The 15139-nt window shown below is 41.0% G+C and overlaps 1 protein-coding gene across 2 annotated transcripts in view; it reads left to right on the top strand.

Moving 5' to 3' along the window:
* The window catches only part of LOC144829333 (nuclear pore glycoprotein p62-like), a 277355-nt gene extending 262456 nt beyond the window's left edge, over positions 1–14899 (top strand). For both annotated transcript variants that reach the window (XM_078688386.1, XM_078688385.1), the window contains exons 12-13: positions 6462–6528; positions 14670–14899. In XM_078688386.1, coding sequence (XP_078544512.1) covers positions 6462–6528; positions 14670–14761 — 159 coding nt within the window. In that variant the 3' untranslated portion in view covers positions 14762–14899. The remainder of the gene's footprint in view (positions 1–6461; positions 6529–14669) is intronic.
* The last annotated feature ends 240 nt before the right edge of the window (positions 14900–15139 follow it).

The following is a 15139-nucleotide window of genomic DNA, read 5'->3' as shown; positions in this document are numbered from 1 at the left end:
TTTTCTGTTTGCTCTACACATCATCCCTCTGATGTTCCGGATATTTCTGGACACTTCTACTTTTACCAGAGGTTGCCTCGGGTGAGGCAGGCATACAGCACTTTTTGATAAACCCAATGACTATGCCATGACGCTAGATAAGGGGCGGATAAAAAAATATACACCGCATCAAAAAGACCTGAGCGTCTATGAGGGTTTTCAAATATAACCAATGGTTATAGTAGATACCAGTGTCCATTCCATTTTTGATTACCGTAGTATCTAGTATGGGGAACTGAATGGACTTCAACTCCTCTTCCCTCCTTTCTGATGAATAAATATTAAGTACCTTAACTTAAGATCCCATAGATTTCCGTTAAGAAAAGTCTTCTTAGTTCCCATTACATAGGCTAAGAAGGTTGGTGAGCTTCAGGCTCTCTGTGCACCCTCCATATACCAGCTCCTTCCCCAACTGGTTCTTCGCACCTATGCCTTTGCCCTACTATAGGTGGTGACACCTCTCCACATCGGCTACAACATCACACTGCTGACCTTCTTTGCTCCGCCTCACCCATCTAAAGAATAGGAGAGACTCCATCGACAGGCTCCAAAAAGAGTGTTCTCGTTCTACATTGATCACATCAAAGAACATCCGGTAGCCGATCAACTCTTCGTTAGGTTCGCCGGAGCAAGAAAAGGAAAAGCTGTCCAGAAACGTCCAATCTCCAGTCGGATTGTGCTCTGTATTACGATCTGCTACACATTGGCCTAGAAGCAACTCCCTGAAGGTTTAGAGGCTCATTCCACCAGGGCGAAAACTGTGCATGTCACATCTTACACGGACGACAATGATTCGGAGCCGATCAACGGCACCTACCGCCTTACAGAGGTACTGCTCTAGATTTTCCACATCCAGTCTGATTCCTGAGCAATATTGTGAGATAACTAATCTGGGGCTAGATAGAGTCTTTACCATATAAGTTGTTGCCGAAGGTAAGTAAGTTATTCATTAAGGCATTGGTTGTGATGCTTTAAACATATTTGTGGTAAGATAAACCTTACATGTGGGATCTTACTACACGTCTATGTTAAGTTATCCTCATTTCTATGATTGTAAGACAACTGGATTTTCTTGGCTTTTTAAGATTATAGTTCGTTACAACAGTGATGAGAGAGTTTGCTGAGCGATAGTGACTCTTGTATACACAAGGTTGTCAAGGAATACCCCAATGTCTCCAGGTAGGTGATAAATGGTGACTAGCAGAGTATTACAACTGAGGGATAATTGTGATGAAATGGTATTTAAAAAGAGGGTGTTAGAGATAGAATAGTTGGAAGGGTTTAGTATGGTTGTGAATGAATTGTTAAGTGTGAGTACTGTTAAAGTGGAAGTACTATCCTTTTCACATTTTGAGTTGCTTATGCAGATCTGAAAAAGTATAACATTCAGTATGAAGAGTCTCTGGTATGGTATTTAATCATTCACGGTTTTAGTATTTGCTGTAATGTGCATAGGGGTTAATATGAGTATTAATGTGTTCAGTAATCTAATTAGATTTATTGCATATTGAGTGAATGTTCCTTAGATTAAGGGAGGTTTGTTGTAGTGTTTGACATAGATCTAAGGAGGTTGGATGATTTGAGGCTAGGATGATTTCTGTAATTGATGCCTCAGGAAGGAGAAGGTAGAGTGACGAGGTATGTGAGTTGTGTGGATATAGGCTAGTGGTAATAGTAATTCTGCATACTGATGAGACATAATAAAACTTTTTTAAGATGGAAGAGGACTCATTTTGATTATAACTCAGCTTGGTTATAGCATTGTCTGGTAAGCCAAACCAGACCGCTAGATGTCTAAATGTGAGTGGACAAGAGCGTTCCCTTCAATTAACCTTTGAAAATTGTGCCAGTTTTTCAAATGAAAACCCAAGCTTATGTGATACCTTTAATTTGGTCTGATAGAGATAATTGTTAATTCAAAAGTTCTCCTATATTTCTCACTATTTCAGAAGAGCCTGATTTCACTGAACATGCAGTTTAGAGTGTTCCTTTTTTTATACAGAAGGGGAGAGGGGCTCATTAAAATCGTAGGAAAAGTATTTCTCTTAGGCATCGCCTCCATCCTCTTTCTGATAATTATTCAAAAGGGTATGGGAGAAGAGAATCTTGCATTGTTCCTTAGTATCAAAACACTGTTAAACAACAAGCTATGACCTATCTGTGTTTTTGGACACTTGGCCAAAAGTGGATCTGTTGGGAAGGTCCTTATTCCCTTGTTGGATATCGCCACATAAATCTGTCACTGTTTAATTTTATTCTTAAATTCTTGGCTGATCCTTGATGTGTTGCCTCGAAATTCCGAACAGGGAACCAGGGTGACTACTAGCTGCCTTAGTATTTAATATTATTAGTAGTATTAGTATAATTATTGGTAAGGCAGAGTCGTCGTGTCCCCCCCCCCTTGCCATGCAAAGGGGTGGGCATGGACAATGCCCCTGCCCCTTTGGCAAGATAGGAAAGATATGAAATACAGTGGTTCCCTTCCCCGCCCTGTGTCTTAGTAGGGAGCTATTAAAGAGGAAATGCAACACACCTTCCTCCACAAAGCTTACAGAGAGATGAGTATTATGAAATATCATAATTTAGACCACTATCTACAGCGCTGTAATATAGATGCATATATCTTCCCAGCAAGTGAAAAATACACGTATCCTGTAATTCATATTACTGAATGGACTAGGGCATGCGCCATTGAGAGCCGTTGGGAGTATGAGTGGGACTTAGGGTAATTATCCCTTTCAAACCAGTAGGAGTTGGTGACATTTGGGCCCTTAAAATGTTGTGATGTGTGGGAGGTTGCAATCTTTAATGCACTTCAATTTCTCACCTCGCACATGATACTTAACTGTACAGCATAGGGCAAATCACATTCACTTACAGTGGTTGCTTAACAGTCCTTCAGGGATTGTGCTGTTGTTGCTATTAGACTTTGCATGGTATGTATACCCTGTGCTCTAGTTAGAAATGTTTGTTTATGACTTATACACATGCAAAGATATCATAGTATGAACAATATCTGTAGATCAGCTGAGAGTAATACATGTGGTATTACCATTGTTTAGGGATGGAACGGCATAATGGCACACTCAGTGCTTTGCCTTTGAGAATTTTTGTTCCCTACCTACAATCAATAACAGTAATAAATAGCATATTACACTTAACCCATCAGCATATATTCTGCATATTGAATTTCGGCTTCTTTCATTGTACAAGAAGAGCTTCTTTAATTAAAAAATAAGCATATTTCACACACATCATGTCATACCTGTGTTGTGTGCGATTTTAGATTCCTATTGAATTTCCCGATTCATGCCCTAATATAGGTACAATTCGCGTTGCCCTTATATAGGCATAGAAATCCAGTCCTTATTTGGGCATAGCCCATGCAGCCCAAATACAGGCATGGCTACTTCCATCCGTCATCTACGTCACAGTGATTTCTTGGAAAACCAGACTCTTAAGCCGATAGGGACTTCCCCTTGCTTGAATATTGATTTCTTCAAGAACTCAGTTATTATACAATGAACATCTATTCCTTAGGGGTTCATTCATGACGTTCATATGCCTGACTTTATGTTAAAGCTGGCATTCCTAAAACACCTTCAAGGTATAAATATACCTCCACTTGCTATGGCAAAGCACAGTGTGGTTCGGTGCAGTTCGACTACTACTTGCACAACGCAGCTAGCTACAGCAAATGCCGAAGGAAGCAAACTCTCCAGGTGACGCACTGATCTGAAGCTGTCCTCCTCTGCCGAGAATCCAGCTCCAGTGTTTCTGACTCCCCTTGCGGGGCCTTGGGAAATCGAGTCAGTGAAAGAGATACCAACCTCTCTCATTCTAAGCTATGGAGCTGATTAGAACCTAGAGAAATCTTAGGCAACTCTTAGCAAAACTAAACCCATGCTAAAGACCACACTTCTTCCCTCGTACTAGACCTAGGTTAGGCACATTGGGGTAGGCGTATTTTAGAAGCACCGGTTCAGCATTTTAGCCTGTGTTATTTATGTATGTATTTTTATATGTCATAGCACCTTACAATGCTATTACAGTATTATTTTATATTACTGTTTACTCTGCGCCCATTATACTTTGCATTCTGTCTAATGATTGTAGCAGTTCACCTCTCTTAAATGAGAAAGAACACTGTTCAATAAACCCTTTTTATTGAAACGCCCGTTTCTCTATTTTCTCTGCAACTCTGTAGAAACGAAGCATGCACGATTGACTGAGTAAAATAGTTATCTATTGTTTCGACGACTCTGAAGATACGTTTTATTCTTGGGAAACAAAGTTGTCATGTTTATGCAGTTGTCAGAAACGAATCCCTTCTTGTGTATTCGAGGAAGTTTCTAGTGATCTCTGAGCTAGCTGGCACTCACTATTTAGTTTACTATATTCGATAGACATACTGACCTCAGTCCTATGTCATGTCTACAGGGTATATTATTCCAATGCGCAGAGCCTATTGGGAATATAGGAATTACACTACATGTGTATGTGAAATAATCCACAGGTGTGATATTTCAGCATATTTTTTGATTTACTCAGATTTCATGCCTTGTTTCAGTCTGATTTGCTCCTCTTCAGGAATGCACACTCCTTTCCATTTTTGCTGGATTGTCAAAAAGTCATGAAGTTTAGCAGAGATCTCATAAAAATAATGACAAGAGTTTTAAAGACTAGACCGTGGATCGGAATATGCATACTATTTATTGAGAGGTTGTAAAATACGATTTGTCATGTTCAATTAAAGGTATTTTTTATAAGGCTTTGCACAGAGGTGTATAATTGGAATTGCAGGTGTCCAACGTGCAAGTTGGCCTTGCGTCTCTAGGTTTTAGATTTAAATTCCTATTTCAAGCTATACACTAAATTACTTTTCTGTAACCAAATCGGTAGTGCCCGGAGAGGTCAGCCTCGTTGACTTAAAGAGAGAGAGCAGATGTTCACTTAGCAAAGCGATGTTGCTTGTTTGCGTTAATTTTGTTGTTTTTTTTGTTTTTTTTATAGACCGCCTCAAATTAGTTTTTGGCTACTGTCTCTAAAGAGGGACTTTAGTCACCCTTTTTAGATCACGATCCACATAGTCCGCTTTGAGCCAGACCACTGCTCATATTTGGATAGTTTTCTTGTTCGCCTCAGTTCCCTGCATCTTATTCAAAGATTTCCTCCATATTCTTTTGTTTTTTTATAGCTTCTTTATCATTATTTTGATTGGATGATTAGACTTCCATTGATGACCAAAACAGGACTAATTTTTTTATGTTGTTTGCTGTTCTTCTTCATAGGGCATCACTTTCCGCTCTCTATTCCTTGTCCCTCGCTCAATTTTACCTATTAATGAATTGTGTTTTTTAATGCTTATGCTAGGGTGCTGCAGTTGTACATACTGCTACTGGCATCTCTCTTTGGCCCCCCCTTTATCACATCTTCACCCGCCTCCCAGACCCACATTTTTTTTCATTTGATTTCGTTTGTTTTCAAAAATATATTTTTCAGAGGGCCTGGCAGCCTTACACTGCTACTCTCGTTTGCGCCCATGTGCATGTCAGCTTTTCTTCATTTCCCCCACCCTGCCCTTGCCCTGCTTTTCGCAGATGTTCTCTGCTACTTGGCCTCAAATTTCCACCTTGTGGCAACATGCTCGCATGTTTTTTTTATTTTTTATTTACCATTCAAAGATGGTAGATCACCATCTTAAACGGTAATTTAAGAATAAACAAAAAACAAGTTACACGCTAGCATCTGCGTTTTTTGTGCACAGATACTACAACAATCTTTGAATGATTTTTCTAAAAACATTAGAATAACCATTCCAAGAGGGAAACTGCTAATGTGCAGGCATAGCATATATATTGGAACACGGTGTATATATTGGAATGAACTGATTTGCTTCAAAAATAAAACATTCCATAGTAGCTGTTGAGTGCACACATATGTTAGGTTTTTTTTGTTAACACTTTTTTTGTCTATTCTCACTTTACAGTTCTGAGATAGCAGACAGGCACCACAGAACATTTAAAAACAATTAAGTATTAGTAAAGCTGATAGATTTATTGGGTTCAATTATTGGCTTGACCAATGTTTAACTTAAAATATTTAGCAAAATGTGTTTTTTGTTAGGCATATGTTAGAAAAGAGTTTTCTATTACAAAATGTTTTAGGATCCCAAACATACGTTGTACTATCCAGTGTTGATAAATAATGAATCACGCTTGCAAGTAAAATATATATTTATTTAATTGTTATTTGAATTTAGACAAATTTTGGCATTAGGTAAGTTTTCCTCCAGTTTGTCTTTTTTGAGAATGATTCTGTAAATTAGGAAAATGTGATTGTAATTGAATACATGCGTATGGAATTGATGGTTTCAGACATCCATTCTGTCAAAAGATAAACAGTTGTTTTTCTTTTTTAAGCTTCAACAGATCTGCAAGATTTTAAATGCACATATGGACTCGCTGCAGTGGATTGATCAAAATTCAGGTATGAGCTGTTTTAAAACCTTGTTAGATGTTTTGGATAGATAATGCAAAAACATTTAGAGAATCTCTATCCACACTGTGGCAGTTAGGTGTTGATGGGAAGCACTTGTATTTTTTCTCCAGACTTAACCTGTGAAATGGCACATAGTCCTGTATTGTCTTTCCTTCCATTTACTTTCATCGGGCTGTGTCTTTGCGTTTTAGCTTCTCCCGCTACACTGGTAGTCTTAACCTGTTTTTTCCCTCAGCCACTTTGGCTCTCTGTATGGCTAATGCCACTTGCCATTTGGGCCGATATATATACATGAATTATCAGAAGAGACAAAATGTACAGCTTATATTGTTGCAAGGATTTCTGCTCATACACAGAACTGTGCACAGAGACCTAGGACATTAGTGAATTTTGGTGTACCAGAAACTCACCTCAGTACCTAGAAGAACCCCAACCAGCTAGCATCAGTGTCACATTAGCTCTTCATCCTATAGCAAAATAACAAATGATTAGAAAACCTAGAACATGCGACTTACGACCATCTCAGGAATGGTGGGAAGTGAGAACATTCTTTTGTTATACTCTCATACCAGTCCACAACAGGAGTAAAAAGAGACACTGTAAGGTTAAAATATTTATTTTAACGACGTGATCTCATGCGCAGTATTTTAGGTAACATAAGCAGACATATGATTAAGAATAATATGGTCAGCATGGTTACAATGCCATAAAATACAAAAGGAGGAATCATATTACAGTGATAGTGCAAACAGGTTATATAGCGCCTAGTTTTAACACCCTCCCTATATAGGAACTATGTATTATAAACTAAAGAAGGTCTCTTGGGCTTGTTTTGGGGGACCCCATTACCTTTCCGCTCAGTAAGAGTAAATTACATCTGGATCAGCAAGGCTCTCTGCATCCCTGGAATCTTCCAAGTGTGTGAAATCATGGCAAGTGTGCTATGATAAAGGCGCCAGAATCCTACTTGGCTTGCAGCTGCCAAAATGTTGTGTCTAGAATGTGTTACACGGACATGCCGATAAACAGGCTCACATGTTATGATAACCCTGATGGCTCAGCACTCACTGTGCAGACTAGGGGCACAATTGTATGTCTAGAGATGTCGAAAAACAAACCTTTTCTCATGTGTAGACCTTTGTGAAGGTTAACGTACAAAAACAGCTATGCAGTGTTGTGTGCAAAAGAAGCAAAAGGTAAAATGGTGTTTAAACTTCTAATAAGCCATGCTAACATAACATGCACGCAAAAATAGGCCCTAAACCATACTACAATATGCCAGAATATATGTAGAAGTAATTTACTAATTTCTGACAAAGTGAATGATGGTCTAGGTGCATCAAAATAGGCCATGAACTGTTGCTTAATTTATGGATATGGCTGTTGATATCCTTGGATGCATTTCACCGGCTGTTCAGGTGGTTTCTTGGCTACACTCATGAACATCCCCTTTGATGGTTTTCAGCTCTTTACGAAGAAGGCAACTCACTCCGTGGAACATTCCATGAACAGCTTGGCTTTAGCCCATTCCCCAAGCAAGGCCTCCCCAACGTAGCAATTCCACAAATTCTTTCAGACTTTCTTTGGTTATTCTAGGGCTGTGCCTACCCATCAATAGTAACCGTCGCAACCCATCCAAATGCCACCTCAAATGTACATTCCTTTCTAGGCAGGTGTGGATCTAGGAGGCATTAGCAGCAACAGATCCAGTCCCCACTATCCTTTGCGGGCCAGGCCACCACCAAAACTACTCTAATTTGCCCCCAACCCTCTGCATTATTTTCTGATGGGGTAGAGTGGGGGCTGGTCTACCATTATATCATTCTGTGGGAGCTGATCATGACAGATGTCTGGCTTTTTCAGCTAATCCACCCAGGCTATGCCTTTCCCATCCTATCCTCACTCCAGACACGCCCTCTTCCCTTCAGAGAGTGCTCATCATCTCATACCTCAACCCTGGAGGTGAAAGTTTTAACCTTGGTCAGGTCGTCCAACCCAGTCTCCAGATGCTGCATGCATGGAGATTAATCGGTTCCAGTTAGGGTCCTTTAGTTTTCCCAGTGTCTTTGCAGACATTGGCTTGGCATCGAGGAAGCCTGCTACAAAATCAGGACATTGCACTAAGTTTCGTTATTTGTGTGAGTTTGAGGGCATCAACTCTTACAAATTTTGCCATTGCAACATTTTCTGATTTGCGCTGTCCCTTACATTTCACTCACCCTTAACAGTTTCTGCCTGCATAAATGTGTTCTTCATGATTTTTACCCATCTTGGTCTCTGCATTCCAAATGGCACACTCTATTACGTTTCCATCTTTCTTCCCTCTTACCTTACTAATTGGTACTGCATTTGGCTTCATTCATGATGTTTGGAATCTGCTGGACATATGGAGTTTTGTGATATCGACCGCACTTGTCAGAACAGGATGGATGATCACCTCTTATGGGCTCCGCTGGAGCTTTAAAGGGCTTGACGGTGATCAAGTGCACAATTTTACGTTGCATCATCCTCGGTTTCAAAATTTGCTATGTCCTAACCAAGAAAGACTCTCCCAATGCACTTGAGCCATAGCTCTGTGCACCTATCTCTCCTGGAGCACCCCTGTTTCTGACATCTGTTAGGCGGCTACTTGGCCATCTTCGTATAAATTTGTCAAGCTCTACTTCATATCTCAAGCAAGCATTGAAGGGTACATTGCCCAAGCAGTGCTGCATGATTTTATTGGTTAAACACCACTACGCAGTCCCACCTCCCAGAGAGTAAGTGCTTTGGGACTTATTCATAAGTTGAGGAATCTACGGGAAGATGTATCCATTAGAAAAAACAATTACTTTTGTAACCATATTTCTGATGGTTGATACATGATCATCCCACATATTTGCTCCGATCTCTCTTTCCTCCCTAGTGAGCTAGTGCAAGGTGTAATAAGCTCCCATGGTATACAACCATGTAATGAGCAGTATTTGTCACTGTCACACTCTCTGTTCCTCTTCGTATGCCTTCAAGGAGAGCAGAATGAATATCTAAATTGATACCAGGATGCTGTCATCTTATACACTTCGGTGATGTCCTGAATAGCGGTATTGGAAAGTCAATACTGGGGAAAGTTTTCCAGACTAGCCTTAGGCTTGATAGGAGTATTCATAAGGTGAGGGATTTCCAGGAAGATTGTTCCACCAGAAATATCATTACCAAAGGTTAGTACCTTTTTTCTTTCAGCCTTTAGTACAGTTGATTCACATGCACCATGCCCACCTCCCTGGGGTGACAGGAAACCATTTAGATCACTTTAATAATTTTTCCCAGGCCATGTAATGCTTTGCCTCAGGGAAATTGGACGGAGGGGCCAGCAGTATTGGGGTTAAGGGGGGATGGGTAAATGCAATATGAGGTAAAGTCTTAGTTCAAGTGCACTATGGGTTTCAATGAAGGTATCATGAGTCATCCTGACAACGAAATTACTCCTTCAAAGAAAAACAACCTGTAATGTTCCGAACTCAATACTAAATGGCAGTAGAATGCACAGTATCTACTCTTCAACTCAAAAAGTTGTAACGCGATTCCCACTGGTAACCATCCTTTCCAATATACACATACACTCATCTGCAAACTACCCATGCCCAAAGATGCTATATTTTTCAATCTCGTCCCTCTTTCTGATTCGCTTGATGTGCCTCCTTCTCTCACTTTACCTCTAACCCATATCATCGGGGGAATGAATTGGCAAAAGGGTAGATTTTGTTGCTTTTGTTGACAGCTTTGTTGTTAAACAGGTGGTGGGATTCTACACACTGAGTGCTGCAAAATCAGGGCTGGATTCACCCTGAACCCATGAGTGCATTATTGCTTGCCATGTAGTCCTGCATTGAATAGACCCAGAGAAAGAAATTAGAATGCCTATGGAAATGTTGTATATTTCTTATGCCTTATAAACACATGAATATGTCTGTGAGAATGTGCACCCTCCTATTTATTTCTTCAGATCTACTGTTAGTTAGGAAATATTTAAATACCGGTACAAATTCACTGAAAAAAAAGGCTACAGGGACATTATAGTTGGCAAATATAATTTTTGAAGAAACTTACAAATTCACTGAATAGCTGGGCTCAGATTTCAGTTGTACAGCCCGGTGAAATTCAGCAGTTCTAGTTACCTGAGCTAACTAAATTGTAAGCCTCCACAATACACTGCTTATAATCTCACATATTACATCACTAATGACATGGCCAGTGGCATCACTGAATACATCTCAAATGACATAACTGATGACATCTCAAATGACATCATTGGTGACCTCTCAAATGACATCACTGATGACATCATCCACAGAATTACTCACTTACCCACTGATGACATCATCCACAGAACCACTCACACCCCTATGCAACCTCTTATACACCCACACAACCACTCACATACCCATTCACAGACCCATACAAGTACTCACATGAGCACTCATTAATCAATAGAGCCATTCACACACCCACTCACTCAGCTACTCATTAAACCAGTCACTCACCCATACAGCTACTCACACACCCACATATCCACCTATACACCCACCCTTACAGCCACTCACTCAACCATACAAGCACTCACTCACACACCCACATAACCACTTACTTACCCATTCCCACATTCATACAAGTACTCCCATATCCATTCACTCACCCATACAGCCATTCACACACACTCACTCTCCAATACAGCCACTCACACACCAACTCACTTAATCACTCGGCCACTCACTTACCCATACACCCACTTACACATCCAGTAACTCACTCATACAGCCATTCAGACACCCACTCACCCCTACAGGCACGCACACACCCACTCACCCATCTAAACAGCCACTCACCCATACAGCCACTGAAACACCCATCCTACCACTCCCACACCGCTATTCACGCAGCCACTCATTTACCCACATAGCTACTCACACACCTACATATACACCCATACAGCCACTCACACATCCATATAGCCACTCATACATCCACAAAACCACTCCTACAACCACCGAGATGCCCACTCACGCACCCACAGAGCTAGTCAGATACCCACTCACCCATACAGCCACTCATGCACGCACTCACACACTGATACAGCCAGACATATAGCATATGTTCGAAATAGTATCACTCAGTAGTACAACTAGTATACTAATCTAATTTCTGTAGGAGTTTAATATATATGTTTAACACTCATAAACTTTTAGAAAACCCAATCACTGGATGATGTCATCAGTGATGTATCTGACCATGTCATGAGTGATGTAATATGAGGTCCTTAGCAGTGCATTGCAGGGGCTGAAGTTATAGTTATCTCACATAACTATGACTGCAGAATTTCACTGGTTTGTATGAATGAAATCTGAGCCTAACTAGAACATCCCTGTAGCCTTTGTTTTTTTTCAGTGAATCTCTAAGGCATTTTTAACCATTAAGTAAGATGCCCATCGCAATACACAGTGAGGGGTGGTTGATCGCAGGGCTGGCCCTTTCATTGTGCTGCCCCACCCAAGCTTCCTGCTCCTGACCCCCCTCCTGCTTGCCATGCATTGTCCTAGTCCGTGGCACTGCTCCTTCATTACAACTGTGTGTGGCCGTTCTGCCCTTCTTGCCTGTCCTAAACAGTTAGCTTGCAGACCTCCCCTAACTTCACTCTCTGAGGGGATCTCAACCTGCATTTTGATGACCCCTCAAAATCCGAAGCTTACGAAATTGCCCAAGACCTGCTAGCTATTCACCTAATACAAAGAGTCAATGGCCCTACTCATAGTAAAAGCCACATTCTAGACCCTGTTTTTTTACAATGAAAATAAGCACTTTGTGGGTGACCCTATCCCAGTGCCCTGGTCGGATCACTTTTTGATCCCTATCTCCTGGAACACAATGACACAATCTGCTGCTGTTAAATCCATCTGTAGCTAGGAACGTCCATGGCCGAATTACCTCTAGAACCTTGGATCTCGGCCCTTAAAGATACCAGACCTACGTTAGACTCCAACCCTATCTCAGCCACAGAAAAATTCCCTCAGTGGATAGTCTTCCTTGGATGCAGTCATCCGTATTAAACCTAGCTATAAAATGGCTCACCTAAGCTTTGGGAATATAAACAAACCTGCAAAAGACTGGAAAGGAAATGGAGGAAAGACAACAATGAATCAAGTAAACAGAAATATAGAGAGTCTATAAAACTCTACCAAACTGAAGTAAAAGAGTACAAGCACTCTATTACGCCGAAAAAATTAATCTAGCAGCTAATGCTCCTCAGGAAATCTTTTGCATTGCGAAGAATCTTCTGGAGCTCCCCCTTCCAGATATATCACCCCATGTCTCCCCAGCCCGTTAAGATGAACTCGCAGAATTCTTACACAAAAAGATCCAAGGTGTTTACAATATATTTCCTCGGTCCTCCTGCCCCAGTGACCTTCTTGCAAGAGACAATTCCCCTCCCCACATTGAACACCTACTAGAGGAACTTCCAATCATGAACCGGGACACTTTATCAGAAATCTTCTCCCAAGTAAAATATGGCTCCCCTCTTGACCCGGCATCTCCCCATTTTCTACGTAAGGCCGAGAAAGTAGTACTCCCAGTCATACTGGAAGTGATCATCTATCCATTTCCATCGGCCAAGTCCCTCCATCCTGGGAACATGCTATGGTGAGGGCACTGCTTAGAAAGCCAAACTTAAATCCTGAAGTTCTGGGTAATTACCGTCCCATTTCTCTTCTCCCTGGGATAAGTAAGACTTTAGAAAAATATGTCAATAGGATTCTCTCCCGAGTTTTTAGAAACTCATAATTTATTGCACTGTTCCCAAACAGGATTCCGGCCACAACATGGTATGGAAACTGCACTTCCTGCGGTAGTCAAAGAGTCTAAGAAAATCCTCGACCAAGGAGGAACAGTTGCTATTATCCTCCTCGACCTGAGCTCCGCATTCGATACTGTCAACTATGACATCCTTACTAGTATCTGCCCTGGGAAACGGCCTTTGCAACGCGGGCTGAGCCACGCGGGCCATTTCCCTGTAAGCAGAACCACACATATGCGTGGTTAAGGCAGTGCACTGTCTAGAAGCGCGGATGGGCGGGCATAGGAAGAGGATGGATCTGGAGATGGAAGGAGCTGCTAAGTGGGGCTGGGGACGTTTTTAGGGGTGGAGGTAGTTTTTAGGGCTTAGGATGGTCTGTGTTATTTTCAGGGCTCAGGGGAGTCGGGGTTGTTTTTAAGGCTGGGGGGATGTCGGGGTTGTTTCTAAGGCTCGGGGGGTTGAGGTTGTTTTTAGGGCTCAGGTGGGGTTGGGGTTGTTTGTAGGCTTGGGAAGAATTTGGATTGTGTTTAAGGCTCAGGTGGAGGTAGATGGTTTTAGAGCTCAGAGTGGGGGGGCTGTGTTGTTAAGACGCATTAGTAGTTTGGGCAGCGTTGTAGAGGTACTCATGGCTTAGTCATGCACCTCTGTCAAACAACCTATGCCCTAGTATGTAGGCAGGTGTCGTACTGATGGGTTTTGCTGATGTGTGCAGACGACTTTCTCTTTAAATAGATCACACACTGGATTTCTTTAACATGTACGGTACAAAAGGGCCATATTTCTCAATAGAAATACTCATGTTTCAACCTAAAAGGTTAGGCATAGAAATGCGATTTACTTCCGTTGTGATTTCTGTCCTTGGCGGAGTATGGAATAAAAGTAGATATTTCTGTCCCACCTGAGATGCAGCTCCCCAAGCTGCATCACTGCAGTAGATCTGAACTGCTGTTAGTGGGGACAGGAGGTGTGCCTGTCACTGATTTCCATGCATCCCTCTCAGAATAAGGAACTCGATGCAATTTGTCTGCAAATTGTGTCGAAGGAAGATGTGTGCTCACAATATAGTTTACTCACACAAATAGAGCACAGTTAAGATTATGTTTGCAAATTTGTTAAGGTGCAAAATGCTTGGGAATATATTTTCTCAGTCCTCCCTTTAAAATCTATTTGTAAGATTTGCATCGATTGCCAGATTGCTGTTATTCTTTTTTGTCTTTTTGACTAGTAAACAAAAAGATAAAATGAAACTAAGATTTTAGGTTATTTATGGTCCCTCTATAAACTGTTTTTTTCTACCCTACAGCACTGTTGCAAAGAAAGGTGGAGGAAGTAACAAAAGTCTGCGACAACAGGCGCAAAGACCAGGAGCGCAGCTTTCGAATTGCATTTGATTAGTTCTTATTACCTTTCTTTTGAAGTTATGTTTAATAATTCACGTCAAGACATTTTTGGGAAAATTCGAAACAGGGGCATTCAGTTTAAGTGTAGCCACTTTTTTTTCTTTTCAATAATAAAGTGTTTTTTTGCATTCAATATGTTTCTTTTTGCTTGCATTTCACATGAAAAACTGTACTATGCACATTGATGTTTTTATACGTCCCCCACAATTCAGGGCTTCTTGCTTTTGTACTCTGTTAATTTGCTAACACAGTATATGAAGAATTAAAAGCAAAAAGTATAACACGAAGAGGAATCTAGAGAACCCATTTTACACCGTTTTATTGCCTTGCATGCCCCATTTGAAGTATACTTTTAAAATAGTCACTCGTCTGG

Source organism: Lissotriton helveticus, chromosome 4_1, assembly GCF_964261635.1.
Source record: "Lissotriton helveticus chromosome 4_1, aLisHel1.1, whole genome shotgun sequence".
Classification (NCBI taxonomy): Eukaryota; Metazoa; Chordata; class Amphibia; order Caudata; family Salamandridae; genus Lissotriton; species Lissotriton helveticus.
Note: the sequence above shows the minus strand (reverse complement) of the source record. Positions and strands in the feature narration are given on the sequence as shown.